The sequence below is a fragment of the Tetranychus urticae genome, chromosome 1 (assembly GCF_039701765.1).
Source record: "Tetranychus urticae isolate SD_2017Ah chromosome 1, NJAU_TeUrti_SD_1.0, whole genome shotgun sequence".
NCBI lineage: Eukaryota > Metazoa > Arthropoda > Arachnida > Trombidiformes > Tetranychidae > Tetranychus > Tetranychus urticae.
Window position 1 is genome coordinate 26,545,345 of NC_142958.1, and position 16,627 is coordinate 26,561,971.

Sequence of the window (16,627 nt, forward strand, 5' to 3'; positions counted from 1 at the left end):
GTTAGATCGACAGAGTAATTTGATGATTCTCTATCTTTCTCTGTGGAACTGAACAGTTAATAAATTGTTGAAGACTATCTTTACTCTTTCAAAATTATCTTGGAATCCATTTAATTGAAAGTGACAGAAGTTCAGTCCTTTTTTACTGTTTAATCTTCGATAATTGCTGCATAACTTTGAATAACGATAGTATTGCTGTAATATCGATGAGCTATCGTTTGTATCGATTGCTACTTGCTTTTTTAACATATGTGCAGCTCATTTCTTATAATAGATAAGAGATTAACGTTTAGTTTTCCGAGTTATTTGAATCATTTTTTTAATTCGACATGGCTGAAGCTGCCAATCCGTCTGATGATGGTTTAGTTAAAAAGGTAAGATTTTCTTTGATTGTGTTTTGGTCAAAGTTTTTTATGAATTCATTCTTTGTCTTTACATTTTAGGTAGAGGAGGTGTCTTTGAAAGAGGACAACAGAGATGACGATGATGAGACTGTCGACTTAGCTACTCTTAGTTTGATGCGAAAATTGACTCGCAACAGGATCTTGGAGTCAAAAAGTAATGAGGTTGAAGTCACTCGTGCTAATCCTAATTCGCCTTTGCATTCTGTAAAATCTTTTGAAGAGCTTAATCTGTAAGTTTATTTTCATGATGTTGAAATTGTGTTCTAATAGTGTTCTTGTTCATTAACTTTGCAATCGACAGGCCAGAAGGACTTCTCAAAGGAATTTATGAAATGGGCTTTTCTGCTCCTAGTAAAATTCAAGAGACTGTATTGCCTATTTTACTCTCGAATCCGTAAGTTACATAACAGTTTGAGACATTTATTATCTAGAGTCAATGCTAATTAAAAATGTTTAATTTTTAGTCCAACTAATATTATCGCTCAATCTCAATCTGGAACTGGTAAAACCGCAGCATTCTTATTGTCATCTTTGGCTCGAGTTGATGATAGTCTAAACTACCCACAAGTGTTAATCTTATCTCCAACTTATGAGTTAGCTTTACAAACGGGTTAGTACATGCATTTTTTTTTGTTTCACAAAGTTCAATTTTCTGACCAATATCATCAATCATGTCTCATGTATTTTTTATATTTTCATAGGTCAAGTTGCTGAATTTATGGCTAAACACAAGAAGACTATTAAATTTAAATACGTAGTTCGTGGTGTTGAATTACACCGGGATAGTCAAATCCAAGAGCATGTTATTCTAGGAACTCCAGGCAAAGTTATGGACGCAGCTCTTCGTTATCGCTGTTTTGACATTCGTAAAATAAGAGTTTTAGTTTTGGATGAAGCTGATGTGATGATTGACACACAAGGGCATCGTAATCAATCAATTAGAATCAAAAATGCTCTTTCTTCTAATTGTCAGATCATGTTTTTCTCAGCAACCTATGAAGGCGCAGTAATGGAATTTGCTGAACAAATTGTCAAAGATCCTGTAATAATTCGATTGAAAAAGGAAGAAGAGAGTTTAGAAAATATTGAACAGTTCTATGTTCTATGTAATTCCGATGTTGACAAGTACAAAGCTTTAGCGAATCTATTTGGAACACTGACCATAGGTCAAGTTTTTATCTTCTGTCAGACCAAAAAAGCAGCTGCGTGGCTAACCGACAAATTAAGAAAAGACGGTCACTCGGTTGGAATAATCACTGGGGACTTAACAGTAGAAGAAAGAACTGAAGTAATCAACAGATTCCGAGATGGTGTTGAAAGAGTATTGATCGCCACCAATCTAATGGCTCGAGGAATAGATGTTGACCAGGTGACTGTTGTAATCAATTACGATTTGCCCATTGATATCACCACAAAAGACATTGACTTTGAAACTTACTTACACCGTATTGGAAGAACTGGTCGATTCGGAAAATCTGGATTGGCTATCAATATGGTTGACTCACAAAGAACACTGGAAATGATTAAAAAACTGGAACAACATTATGGTAGAGAGATTTCAATGCTTGACGCTAACGACCTTGACCGGTTAGAGGAACTTAATAAAGAATCTTAAGCTTATTTTCATAAATAAAAAGAAATGTGATTCTTAAAAATCAAAAATTTATTATAATCCCAATTAACAACATTAAACTTGATGACATTTTTTTTATAAATTTACTTTATGGCAATGGTAATTAGCATAAGTGGTATATGAGATGTTGTTATTTTGAGGATTTATGTATCATAGATTTGAACACAAAGATGGATAAACAATGTCAGTGATTTATTTGAAGATTTTAATGAGAAAATTCAGTATTAGATAACTGATGAATTGGTGATTATACTATCAAAAATTTGAGTTTTGGTTTAATTCATGGTGACTTCCAACTGTACTAGTCGAGCATTGATATCACCGGGCATTCTGTAAGGAATCATTCCTGCATATGTGATCAATAAACGTGCTTTGGCTTTGAGAGATTGCAGAAGCTGGAAGAAAAATGAAATAAATTCATTTTAAATTAAACTATCAATACTTAAAATGATTCTTGAATTTCTTACCACATCCTTTTCATTGGCTTCCGCAATGACTCCAAATTTATTTGATGTTAGCGGCACAATTGATCTTTAGAAAATAAAAATATAAAGTATGATTAATAGGATGTTTTAAGAATAAAAAGTATTACGTCACTTACTTTATTTTCTTGTATTGAATATGAATAATATTCATTGTCGCAACTAAAACATCTGGAATCAATTGTCGGATTTCATCGGCATATGAACCAAATTCATTGGCTTTAGCATCAACTTGCTCCATTCGGAACGGTAAAATGTTCAGTTTTTCAATAACCTATGAAAAGATTTTTGTAAAAATTGATATCAATTGTCTAAATAAATTAACTAAATAGCTACTACTTACTTCTAGGGCATCGTCAAAAGCTTGCTTATGATAATTATCGAAGAAGGCCATTAAATCTAACAGGAGATGAAAAATTCCAACCACTTCTGGCCTAGCATTATAACCACTGCTGTGATACCTTTCTGCAATATTTATGGCCAGATTTTCCAATTTATCTCTTAATCCACCCGATGTTTTCTTCTGAGGCACTAATGGAGTGAGATATTTGATGAGTAATTCTAAACATTTTTCATCATTTCTGGTTAAATCTTGCAATTTGACAGCTTCCTCAATTGAACCCGTTTCTTCACAATCATTGGCAATATGTTGGATCACTTGCACCGGATCATCGTGATATTGATCGATTAAACCAGCTACTCTGTTACCGTCCCTATTTTTATAACCAAGAACTGATTCGAAGTCTTTATTTTCTCTCAATAAACTTGACAAAGCAGATATGTTTTGATCATTAGGCGCTTTCTTAATCTTTTCCAATATAGGTACATAGCTGGTGAAGTCTTTCTGAATGACTCTAGATGAAAGATCTCGCATATTAATCTTCGGAGTAGCTGCTGACCTCGAGACACTCATCATTGACACATCCGATACATCATTATCATCACCAACAAGATTGGTTAAAATATTCATCTTCTGATCTTCCCAATCCTTGTTTGTTTTGGCCCAACATTTTTTATCGACAGTTTCGAAAGTGTTCTTTTTAACCTCTTCGATAGAAGATAGAACGGCATTTTCTCTCTCATTTTTCAAAAAACCATGGATATCGCTTATTTTGGATGATTCGACGGTAGAAAAATCTGCCTTTAAATTTTCCAGTTGTTGGTTCGCCTTTTGTAGATCATAACCTTTGGCACCGAGTAAAACAGAGGCACGAGCTTCATTGGAATCCCTGGATGCATGATAGCCAGTTCGGGTCCATAAATTATGTCCAACTTCATATAATTGTTTAATATTGCGTTCAATCCGTGGAAAGGGTAAATCAACTTGAGCTTGAAGTTGTTCAGCTTTCTGCAGCAAATCATCGAAATTTGATACTTCCATATTGTCTAGTAAAATGGATAAATCAAATATTAACAAAAACTCACAATTAAATTCAACAAATGTCACACAATTAAACAATAAAAATACCGAATAAAGGTTTGTTAACAATATTTGGTAACAATAGTTGATCACATGGTATCAGGACTCATAAGGATTTAGATACAGAGTGAAACCGGTAAGATCCAAATCCTTACAATTATTTCTGGCGGTAAATTTTTCTTCCCTTTACAGTTATGAAAATGCTCTTTTAAACTTACAAATTGTTAGAGTACAAAATTTATTTAACAAAATAATCAATATGAATCAGATTATAATTTGATTCTCTATTCAATATAAACTTCATCACATTATCAAGAGTCCTTTTTTCAACGTTTATTCTTGTGTTTCTCTTATGTATGCATTAGTTTTGTTTGGCGTCCAGTCTTGTTTAAATTTCATGGCTCATCTCAACCCTAATTGGAAACAAAGCAACCCAAACCTTCGTTAATTACCATTGGATTTAACTGATGCTACCTTTCATCGATCAAAAACACTAATGACTATCATTTCTAATGGAGTTGACTGTATCTTTGGTTCAATTATAGTTTGGTGATACAAATTTTGATCAATTAATCTGCAACCCTTTTTTCATCTCATCTCAACTAAACTCAAATTAACACAATTATTTTCCATTTTTATTATTTCTCCTTCTATCAGGTTCAACGTTATACCAATAATAATAATCTATAAAAGGCTGGTTTACAAGTCAATGTAATAATGTACAAAGAGATATAAATGGAGGAAAATGAAAAGCAAAAGCAATTTACTCTTCATGTGGAATCCAGGAAAGTCAAAATTGAAGGAGTCAAAAAAGTGTATAACACAGTTACAATGATGAATTGCTTTACTATGGATGGTTCACAGGCAAAAAATATGAGAAACAATTAGTTTAATTAACTTAAATGAAGCTAATCATGACGAAGGAAAGGGATGAAAGTAAAAAATGATGATAATGGTGAACAAGTGACGAGTGAGCAACATAAGAGCTAAAACTATACATAAATAATGTGAAATTTTTGGGGCAAAGGATTGGGTTTAATGTGTTCAATATAATTGATTATTATTTTTCACAATAGCATATTAGCATATATTGGTTGCCATTGAATTGATCATTTAGGCTGCTTCTGTTGTTAACAATTAAAAGGAAGCTGAAAGCCATAAATAAAATGTATCTCTACTCTGTGTAACATTATAATGTTGATGAGATGTAAAGAGATGTTAACCTTTACAGGTAACATATAGATTGCAACAACTAACTCCATGTAAATGCAGTGATCAATATTGTTCCAATGGTTTAGGTAAACAATTAGTTTAGGTACAATAATTTACTGGGTTATGTATATATGTACAATATATATTGTTGGTAAACAGACAACATATTAAAAATGTGAAAATAATATCGTTAATATGGCTCCAATCAAATGTTGATGTTAATATGGATAGAGATAGAAAAACAAATAAACATAAATCATGAAAGTGAATCAGAAATAAATGCCTGTAATCATTCAAAAAGGCTAGATAGATGAAAAGAAGAAACAAAAGAAGAAATAATTAGACAGAGAACATGGTGAAATATTGAGAAATAGAAGAAAGAGGAAAAAAATTTTCACCAAATTATCATAATTTTTTTTGAGTTTGCTCCAAAGAAGATGTCATTCTTTTCTCTCTTTTCTCTCTTTCTTCTCTAATTTATCTTCTTCTCTCTCTTTCTTTCTGTCTCTCTTCTTGGTCTATCCAATGAACGATATTAAACTCATGATAGCTGAGAAATGAAAGAGACAGAGTCAAAGTCTGCAAAGAACCAGCTAACCCAGAAAAGCGAAAGAGTACAGTTAAAGAGTGAAGATAGAGACAGAGAAACTGATGATTATGATGATGAGGGAGAAAGTGAAAGTTTCCTGAGTATTCAGTAGACTCAGAACCGATTCAGATTGAGTCGACAGAGGGTTGAGAAAGAAGACGATCAAAAAAAAAACTAAAAACAGAAGAAAGTGAGAAGAAGCGAAACTGAAGACTATTGCGTTGAGTGAGAGAGTTGAACCAAGAGCCACTTCTTTTTTCATGTTTGGCTCAGTCTTTTACCTTTTACAGTTGTTACATCTATTTTGTTAATTGTGTTGTTAATTATCCTTTATAATCAGTAAATTATTGTTATTCCAAAATTATGAAGGGATTAGTAAGAATCGTCTGAATCAAGAGAAATAATTATTAAATTGTTAAAATGTAAAAATTGTTCCAAGTAAGTATTTCTTAATGCAGCCGTTTGGTTAAACACATGGTTTGCTATAAACAAACAAGTGTATAATTTGAATCAAAATTTTTAACCCCATCTTAATTATCATCTATCAATTGGAATTAACTTCAACCAACCAATCTGCTTCCATCATCTAAATCATCTTTAACAACCAACAACATGATTAAACTACTACTATTACAGCAACACTATCAACATCGCTACCAACACCAACAAAAAGTCAATCAACAGCAACAACCAATGTTCACTTCGCATTTAAAACCCATTTTTTCAAGCTGCAAATGTATTTTTAGCAAAATTGTGTCAACTCTCACCATCTCATCTTCATTAGGATCATCACTATTATCATCTTCTTCCTTCTCTCTCTCTCTCCTTTAACCAGCATTTTATTTGTCACCAGAAGATACGCGAAAAATTAACAAGTAAGAGAAAACTGGTTAACCAGAAAACTCAATTAACTGCAAATTAATAGAAAGACTGATTGAAAAAGAGAGGAGAGAGAGAGAGAAAGGAGAGACACAAACAAACATGAAAAGACACAGAAATTAAGCCATTTTAAACAACAAAAGAAACAAGCTAAAGAATAGAGGAAAAGCCAGATTTAATTTCTCATTGCCTTGTCTTTCTATTAACAACAATTTAAGGTGATCACTAAATTCCACTTCCCAGTCCTTCACTCCAGTATTTTACTCAGTGTTCACAATCACAATCATCAACCGTTAAAACTGGTTTTGGATTAATAAAGCTTGGTTTCTTTGGCTACTGTGATTCAACCAAATCTCTCTTATCTTGAACCAGCTTTTTAACCGGTAACTTGTTGCGCCATACTTGAACCTTTCTCCAAACCCTTTTTTACCATAGACTTGAACATGGAACATGTCTTTTTGTGAAATTAATTTCTATTATTTTTTTTCTTTTCCTTTACAAAATGGATTCACTTGTTTCATCTCCAATTGACCACCAATGGATAACCCAAATTTAACCACCAATTTACCTACAATGGAAACCTGAAATGGACAAACTCAAGACTTTTTCAACTGGCAACTTGAAGTACAATCAAAGAATCTCTCTTCCCTTGATGACCAAAAGAACTGGACAAATGTTGGTGTTAACTGTGACTTTCCTCTGCCCATTTGCGAGGACAATTTGATTAATTCACATTTCACCATTACTCTCCTTTCATATTGATAGTTATTGGTAATAGTAGTTGCTATTGGTGATTATAATGGTTTTGTTTTTATCTGTTTTCATTTCGTTTTGTCCGTGAATCTTTGTAATAAGAGTTTGTTATGTATGTTTATTATGGATTTGCTTTACCTCATCTTTACCAATATCATCCCACTCATCATCATTATCAACATTTTCCCTTTGATCTCAACTGTTAAAGGCCAAGGAGGATGCGAAAGCAAACGAATTTCTTTGTTTTCTTTCTTCTCATCTTCAACTCATCAAAAGCATCTTCAACATCAACATTATCTTCACCATCACCGCCCTCATCATCATCACCAACAACCTAAACATCACCACTATTATCATTATTATCTTCATATTTCACCACAATTTCTTCCTCCTTCAATTCTCAGTGATAATCATTTTTGTGTATTGTGAAAAAAATGAAATAAATAACCTTCCATCTTCTCATGCGTCCAATAAGTGTAATCTCATACCTTTATTATCAACCTCAACGTATCAGTAACTGCTACAAAAATAATAACAACAACCAACCTCATCATTATCAACATTACCACGACAACTCATCACCATCATTGCCATCCTCATCATCATCTCCATCAACCTGAGCAAAACAAAAAGCCTGAAAAATAAAAAACAATAAATACCAATGATAATTTTTTTCATCTCCTACAAGAAAAAGAGAAAAGGAAAAATCAACTTTATCAATACTCGTTAATCTTGTCAAATAATCTGTAAATTAAATAATAAATTGTAGTTGATAATATTGTTGAACAAGACATAAAGACAAAAAAACAACTCCATTTACTCGACCATCAAGTTGAGGTAACAATTGACTGAATCAACTGTGATGGCCTCAGTAGCAGCTTGGCTTCCATTTGCTCGAGCAGCAGCCATTGGATGGGTTCCAATAGCAAACAATCCATTACCCGCTCCTCCAGTGACCAAAGATCGTCGTAAAAGGGAAGATGAAAAGTTCATCATCAACGTTTCAGGGCGTCGCTTTGAAACTTGGAGAAACACGGTTGAAAAATATCCAGACACACTTTTAGGTTCCAATGAGCGTGAATTTTTTTACGACGAGGAAACACGGGAATACTTTTTCGATCGTGATCCAGACATTTTCCGTCACATATTAAACTATTATCGAACCGGTAAACTGCACTATCCTAAACACGAGTGTCTCATGCAGTATGACGAAGAGTTGGCCTTTTTTGGTATCATTCCAGACGTTATTGGTGACTGTTGTTATGAAGATTATCGTGATCGAAAGAGAGAAAATGCCGAGCGAATGTTGGACGACAAATCATCGGAAGCCGAGAATCCAAAGGATGCCGAAAAGGGCAGCCTTCGCCAGCAAATGTGGAGAGCCTTTGAGAATCCTCACACCTCAACGGCTGCCCTCGTCTTTTATTATGTGACTGGTTTTTTCATTGCCGTCTCCGTTGGAGCCAATGTCATTGAAACGGTTCCCTGTGGCTTTAGAGAGGGAACCTCAGATAAAGTTTCCTGTGGTGATTCCTACAAGATTGCATTCTTTTGCCTGGATACTGCGTGTGTAATCATATTTACCTGTGAATATTTGCTTCGTTTGTATGCGGCTCCCAATCGGTGTAACTTTATGCGATCAGTGATGTCGGTTATCGATGTGGTTGCCATTCTTCCCTATTACATTGGACTTGTTATCAAGGATAACGACGATGTGTCCGGAGCTTTTGTGACTCTTCGAGTATTCAGAGTATTCCGTATATTTAAATTTTCCCGACACTCGCAAGGACTACGAATTTTGGGTTACACTTTGAAAAGTTGTGCCTCTGAATTGGGTTTCCTTGTCTTCTCACTGGCCATGGCCATAATCATATTTGCAACGGTTATGTTTTATGCTGAAAAAAATGAAAAAGGAACCACCTTCACCAGCATTCCAGCAGCTTTTTGGTACACCATAGTCACTATGACAACCCTTGGGTGAGTCACATTAAAATGCAATTTTTTCTTCTTCTTTTTTCTTCTCTTTAATCTTTAATATCGTAATCTTTAACATAATCATGCTTATTATTGTTCATAACGACAACAATAATAACATCAAAGAGGAAAACTAAAAGTTATAATATAAATACATTTTGTTGTTTTATAATGTGTAACCTCCCAGTTGTTTTCATTTTTTAAACTCAAAAGGATATTTTTTTCCTCTTTTATTATTCCACTGTTTATGTGTATTTATATTCATCTGAGTCTTCGTTTCACAGTTTTTCTGAATTTTCTTTTTTCACTCAAATTTTCTTTCAAAATACATTTCCTTTTGTGTGTTTTACGCTTTTTCCCTCTTCATGCAATATCTTTATTCAACAAAAGGATTGAGATTCTTACATGGAAACTTTTCAGTTTTAAATGTCACCTAATTTTTGGTACATTTAGGTACATTTGCAAGTTGACATGAAACGCAAAAGCAAACTAAATTATCTAATTGAAAAGGTTATCAAAATGATTCCCTTTTCGTTGCCTGTTTATCCACTTAATCATGAGATGGAAGAAAGTTGCAGATAATCAATTTGATGAGGATAATGATTGTGTTAGCTTTTGTAATATTCATATCGACTACCATTATCTCACCATTACATGAGCTCTTTTACACATCCAAATCAAGTATCAGGTAATCATTAATAACCAGTTAACTCTTGACGATAACGATGCTCACAACTACAAATATTAACCATGAAACATCAACATGATCAGAATCATGATGAGGTATCACCATGCTGATCAGCTTATCAAATTTAATCTTCGGAGAAGAAGAAGAAGCTGAAAGAAAAGCAAACGATGCAATTTTATGGAAATGTAACAATCTCTCAAGAATTTCCGTTTCCTTTCATCTTGAATCCATGAATTTTCCATCTTCCCTGCATTCTGTTAATGATAGCCAACTGAACCTTCCCTGAACCCAAGGCCTCAAGGGAAGTTGACTCGTGAATGAGACTGAACAATATGAATCACTTGTAAGATGAGCAACAAAAAAAAGAGACAAAAATTAGTTGACAAAAGGCTAAAGGATGAGGAGGTTATTTGAAACAGGGTTGAATGTTGATTAATAGTCTTGTCAACACATTGATTGTTACAATGTTAAGTAACCATTGAGATAATATATATTTATATCACTCAGATGAACCGTTAATATTGAAATGGATGATGTTTAAGCTGAACAACATTCAACATTACAATCAATGGAAATGAAAAGTTTACTTGAAACTAAAATTGATTATCACCAAGTTTCACCATTTCACTTTTAATCCTACTTTGGGTTCCATCAAAATTGATAAATCATTGATATTATTAGTCGACTGTTTTAACATTTAATTACAATCAATGTTGGTTTACTTGTTCAAAATTGTAAATTGAAATTCATCTCTTCTTTTTCAACCTTTTTTGTCTTTTCCATCCTTTTTCAACTTTTAATTTTGATAAAAGCTATTTTCACTTTTACCTTACTTGACATTAATGACTGATGATGGTCCAAAATAACGATTAGTTTTAATTGAAATTTACTTGATCACTTAATTTATCAAATTATAGTTTAACAGCAGAAACCTGTTTACAATGCTTTCCACTTTTTATGGGCAAAATTGTTAACTCAAATTGTGATTACACACTTTTTTTACCCAACAAAATCAATAGCCAATATTAACTGTATTATTTACACTATTTTGGGATATTATTGATTGTATTGAGCTTTTCAAATTGTTGATGTTCAGATCAAGTTTCACTTTAATGTCATTACTTTATTGCCTCTATTATCCAACTGTAAATATGTTAATCTTGAGAATGACAATATACCATGAAAATGGTGGATAAAGTGAATGAAAATGTACGAATTTGAGAGCGAAATGAATGAAAACGAATAAGTGTCAATCTAAACAATTCAAGCTCTAAACGTTATCCAACAATAATGTTTTATCTGATGAAGTCAAATGTTTGTCATTTTTTTGCTGAAAGTGCATGGATTAAGACGCTTGGAAAGGACGAAGGAATCATTGAACAAGATCGATCCATTTTCAATGTAACATCTCAAGATGAGAATAAGAGCAAATTTTAAAGTTATCAAGAAAATGCTGGGAGTTTTTTTTCTGTCAATAGCCTTGGGAGTCTTTTAATAACCCAAAAACAAATGAAGCTTCAGACTTGCTCTGCATTATTAATGAATACTGTATACAGTTTAGAGCTTCCACTGAGTTTAAGTAACATAAATTGTGAACTTGAGAGCATTTCAGCTCAACCTTATCTGATATTGAAATCGCAATTTTCTGTCTACTGGAAGAGATCGCTTATCATAACATTTACAGTTGAAAAATGATTTTCATTCAACCATTCATAGACACATTCAATTTCACGAAAATAGCATTACATTGACCAATGCAAATGTACTGAACCAGCATGATTGTGATGAAGATATTTGGCAAGTTGACGTGATTCAATCCAGTCTGACTAACTCGAGTGAATATGAAAGCTTCGAAGCACATGAACCCTGAATTTCCAAATGAACTCAATGTTACTGCCATAAGCAATTGTACAAAATAAATGAGTTCAATAAGCGCCATCAACAAACTGATAAACTGCTAAAGAGATGTATCAACTAAAATTATTCATATCCCTCAATGAAAACTAAAGTTTACAATTTCCAAGAATTCTGATTTTCTAATTACAAGATTCATTTGAATTTAAAACCAATGATTTTGTGCTCGCCTTATGACCAATGAAGACATTTGATCTCAACACTTAATTAACTGTTTTAATTAAATTTGATTTCCAGTGATTAGTAATTTAATCTTTATACTCCAAATTGTGCAAAATTAATTGAAACATTGTTTTGTTGCCTTTAAGTGATCATTACTGTTCTTGAGTTGATTATAATTTTAAAGTTAAAAATGTTGATCAAGTTAAATTGTCTGTTGATGATAATGATAATGATGACAGGATGAACAGTGAATGAAAATGTCGTAAGATGAAGATATAATCACAAGGTTACCATGTTTCCAGGAATGTAAATGAGTTTTTTTGGTTAAGATAATACTTAATCAATCTTGAATGGCGACAAGACAATAATGAACTTATATTAGAGCAACAATAAGTGTCCATAAAACGCAAGATGAAACAATTAAAGCAAATGGTTAACATTTAATTATTGTTGCTGATTATAAATTGTGATCACATAAATATTATGTTTCACAATTAGTCAACTTTTGTCTCTCAATAAGCACAACATTAATAATGAATGTTTTCAATGAAACATATTCAACTGTCTCACAGCAAGTTAATTAACATTAACTTGCAATCAATTTCACATGCAATTAGTGTGATTAAATTTTATTCATTTCAACATTTTCTTAATTCAATTGAAAACACCAAAAAAATGTTTAGTCATTTTTAATCATTTAAATTGTAATAAATCATTTACTTGATTCCAATAAGCATTTATATTGATACAAATGAATTTTCGTGTTTTCCAATTTTTCAAGTTTTTATGATAACTCACAGGGAAGGAAAAGTATAATAATTAGTTTCAACAATGATTATCATCTTTATAATCATCAATCATCTGTTTACCTTCAATCATTTCTTTTATTCTCATTTTTCATATTCATCACTTTCGATAACATTGAGAGTTGATTCTGAAAATTATCAACATTTCAAGTTTCAACCGAGAAACACATTAAAATGATGATTTTCTGTTGCATCTGAAGATAACTCAATTCTGTTAATCTGTTAATTGGTTTACCAATTTGTTGCAGCAAAAATGTCACATCAATCAAGTTATTATGAAAAAGTGAGTGAATGATAAAATTCATGAGACTTTATTGACCAGATTGTTTCCAAAGTAGGTTTGAACCAGAAAATGAATGAAAACACTTTTATAGTCAACTGAATCAATTGTATTCTGGGTCATCACTCCTTTAATATTAATCATGAGACTTGATCAAACTCAGTCTTTCAATCCAATTGTTAGTCAATTAAACATGCACAACTACATCAACAATGGTCAATCCAGATTCGGTGAAACCTGGTTACCAAGAGAAACGTGAGTAAACATAAAAACTGGTAAAAATGAACAGTAAAGTTGAATGCAGGATAATTTATTTCAATTCATTTTGATTGTTATTTCATTTTTAAAATCGTCTTCTCCAAATGAAACAAAAGCAATCTTGGCCCATTATTTCCCCTGAAAATGTCTCTTGAGTATCTTTAATAATCAACTAATTTCACGGTTTAAAAGTTTACTAAGCAACCCTTAAATTAACCTAATCACAGATCATTTGATATTTAACTTATTGTCTTGCTAGTCATCATCATTAACACCCTTTAAACATGAAACTTTCTCATGCTCATAATTATCAACTTTCACTGTAAAGTTATGGCTTTAAGCCAAGAAAAGATTAGCAACTTTTTGTGTCTCAGACACAACAGAGGCAACGATTCAACTCGAGATTGCAATTACTTTTGCCTTTCATTAATAAATTAATATTTACACTCTTTGTTTCGATCAACTCTGATTATCTCCATCATCATGAAAATGAAACACTATACCAGCTAATTATCAGCCCAAAAGTTGATTTAACTAAACATTTACCAACTAATGTTATTAATATTTTGAGCCAAAAGTCAACCCAAAAGTAATAACTTTCACTAAATAAATGATGACAAATTTCTGGTTAATTTCCGTATACAAAATCAATGTTAATCATATTGACTAGTATGAAATTACCAGATGAAATGAAACATTTACAAATTGATAATCATTGACAATTAATTGAAAGGTTCATTAAAAGGTTGATTTCAAGCTTTTCTGTAATTTATTGGCGAGTTAAAGAGTTGAACCAAAAGCAAACATTTTCTAGATTTAATAATAGCAATCTTTCATTTTGTTCATTAATTATTTTCCAATTAACCTAATTTAATTGTCACGTGAAATGTTGATATTACACTTTACTCTTTCACTCTATTATTATCTTACCGTTTAATGATTCAACATTCAATTTAATCAATCACCAGTCCAAAGGCTAATTTGAAAACTTCCCAACAATAAATGATATGAAAAAAGACTTTAAACCAAAGCAAAGTATAATCATATAAATCATAATAATCATTCAAATAATATGGAAACTCTTTTTTTTGGGTTAACCAGGTTTAATCATGATTAATGTTGGGTTGAAAAGTTTTACCAATTATTGTGTTTATCCAAATTTTAAAAAAATTGCTAAAGCAACACATTACATGATTGTTTCAACTGATGATCATTATCAGATTGGTTCTGATCACGTATTAAATAAAAAAATTAAAATTCAAAGCTCTAATTATAAACTCATGGAATCGTTAAAAGTTAGTTTAACTAGGTCAGACGATCGATCGTCAATATCGGAGCGTGCGGCAATAGAATGCAGTGAACATTCTTATTTCAGCGGCAATTTTTTTCGATGTTTATATTAAGCAATGTAATGATTTGAATAACTAATGGAATATTTAATTCAAGAATTTTGCTTATGAGAGCTGAATAAGCACTCGCAAGATGTTTCTCATGAAACACGAAAATTTGAGTCAAGGGGTTTTACTCTTTCATATATTGCTTTGATTCTTTTTCAAAGACATTATTCAAACATAAACGCTCTCACTTATTTACCAAAAGTTGGTTAATCTTCATTAATTTCAACAAAATTTTGTTATCTAACTTCAAATTCTTGCTGCCTGTTAATTGAGTTCATGATTTCGTGAAGGTTTTCTTGCGTTCTAACCTTCTCATCTTTGCATACGACATAGCTATGTGCGCTGAACACATAATAAGACTGTTTCATGTCACATATAATGAGTTGCGTTATTACAGAAAGAAAGCTGTTTATTAATGTCCTGCAAGGTTAGGCATTGCAAAGTTATCCGTTGGTTTATTTTGTTTCGAGGCGAAGAAAGATTTAGTTTTTTTAGTGAGTTTGGAGGACATTTTAAGTATTTCTAGCCATATTTCGATTATTATTGATGATATAATGATGGATCTTTTATGTAGATATCAAAAAGCATTGAGAATGCATAAGTGACCTTCAAATGAACGCTAAAGGTCAAAGGTCGAATTTCCCGAAAATGACCTGCTATGGTCTAAATTTTTATTTCAATTCTTTCAAAGGACCTAAATCGATCATCTTGCTAATATCAAGTTCGAAAACAGAAGTATTCGTGAAATAAACGCAAATCGCTCTTTCATGAGTTTGTAACTTTTTGCATGTTTTGAGTCATATTTCGATAACTAATAGTGATATAATGATGCACGTGCATGAAGGCAATTTAAAACTGTCGAAAAATGATGAATGACCTTCAAATGACTCCTAAAGGTCACAGGTCAAAATCCCGACAAATGACCTCCGATGACCTTGGATTTCACTTCAGTTCTTTAAAATGATCTAATATGTTCTAATATTTAGTTTGATGAAATTTGCACAAGCCGTTGCCGAGATTTTTTGAGGACAAAAAAGTTGAAAGTGAATTTGAGTTTACGGTAGTGCGAGTTAAAATCTTCACTTCGTTTCACTACGCTCCGATAATTAACGAGTTGTCCATGAATAGAAATGAATTACGATAACACCAGATTATCAGATTATAAATTCAATGGACAGTGTATGAGTATTACACGTATTTCTGTAATTAGCAGAGATCTTTTCAACTTATCAAATTGTTCCTTTACGAGAATTAGCATTTAGATAAAAATGAAAATTTCTTGGAATTTTTTTCAGTGATTTTTTATCAAAATTAGTTTTTTTGTGATAATTAATTTGGATGAAAGTCGCCAGAATTTCGAGTTTATCTTTTGAATTGAAAAGCTCAAGATTTTCATTTTTCATTTTCAGATTAATTCTCTTGGGTTAAATCTCATGATAATTTTCTCATTTCAATTCAAGTTTTAATTAAAAGTAAACTTGAAGAGCACCTGAGAGATATCAATGAAAACCAAATTCGTCATTCATGGAAAATCGTGTTTTCTCTCAATTATCTGAATGTTTTCAGTAAATCTTGGCTCACCAACCAGAAGATGGTAAATTAAGGTCAATCTTTTGTTCTCATTCTAATTGAGCTTTTATCATTGTGATGTCATGTTGTTTGAATTGAATAAAATGTATCAACTTTGGAGTGAAAAAAGGTAGGGAAAACAGGTTGTAATTGACATTCCACAAAAATTCCTATTTCATTATTAGTGATGAAAATATTTGCTTAAGA

General features: G+C 32.0%; 3 protein-coding genes and 1 long non-coding RNA gene across 5 annotated transcripts in view; 3 read left to right on the plus strand and 1 right to left on the minus strand.

Annotated features, from left to right (window-relative positions):
- Window positions 1–272: 272 nt before the first annotated feature.
- Window positions 273–2,119, plus strand: Dbp80 (putative ATP-dependent RNA helicase Dbp80). Its single transcript, XM_015931965.3, has 5 exons — window positions 273–374; window positions 444–634; window positions 706–798; window positions 869–1,014; window positions 1,106–2,119. The coding sequence occupies exons 1-5, from the start codon at window positions 330–332 to the stop codon at window positions 2,017–2,019; spliced, it is 1,389 nt and encodes a 462-aa protein (XP_015787451.1). The 5' UTR covers window positions 273–329; the 3' UTR covers window positions 2,020–2,119.
- Window positions 2,120–2,212: 93 nt separating this feature from the next.
- On the minus strand, window positions 2,213–4,023 carry LOC107364554 (nuclear pore complex protein Nup93). Its single transcript, XM_015931966.3, has 4 exons — window positions 2,863–4,023; window positions 2,639–2,793; window positions 2,505–2,568; window positions 2,213–2,432 (listed from the first exon to the last, which is right to left on the minus strand). The coding sequence occupies exons 1-4, from the start codon at window positions 3,898–3,900 to the stop codon at window positions 2,313–2,315; spliced, it is 1,377 nt and encodes a 458-aa protein (XP_015787452.1). The 5' UTR covers window positions 3,901–4,023; the 3' UTR covers window positions 2,213–2,312.
- An 88-nt stretch (window positions 4,024–4,111) lies between these two features.
- Window positions 4,112–5,431, plus strand: LOC149094857 (uncharacterized). Its single transcript, XR_016198353.1, has 2 exons — window positions 4,112–4,488; window positions 4,597–5,431. It is a non-coding gene; the product is annotated as an uncharacterized LOC149094857 (long non-coding RNA).
- A 436-nt stretch (window positions 5,432–5,867) lies between these two features.
- Window positions 5,868–16,627, plus strand: part of Shal (Potassium voltage-gated channel protein Shal) — a 67,285-nt gene continuing 56,525 nt past the window's right edge. The window contains exons 1-3 of one of the 2 annotated variants that reach the window (XM_025161322.2): window positions 5,868–6,178; window positions 6,377–7,002; window positions 7,221–9,349. In XM_025161322.2, coding sequence (XP_025017090.1) covers window positions 8,235–9,349 — 1,115 coding nt within the window. In that variant the 5' untranslated portion in view covers window positions 5,868–6,178; window positions 6,377–7,002; window positions 7,221–8,234. Of the gene's footprint in view, window positions 6,179–6,376; window positions 7,003–7,220; window positions 9,350–16,627 lie in introns of those variants that run through there. The other variant, XM_015931857.3, reaches the window with a different exon arrangement.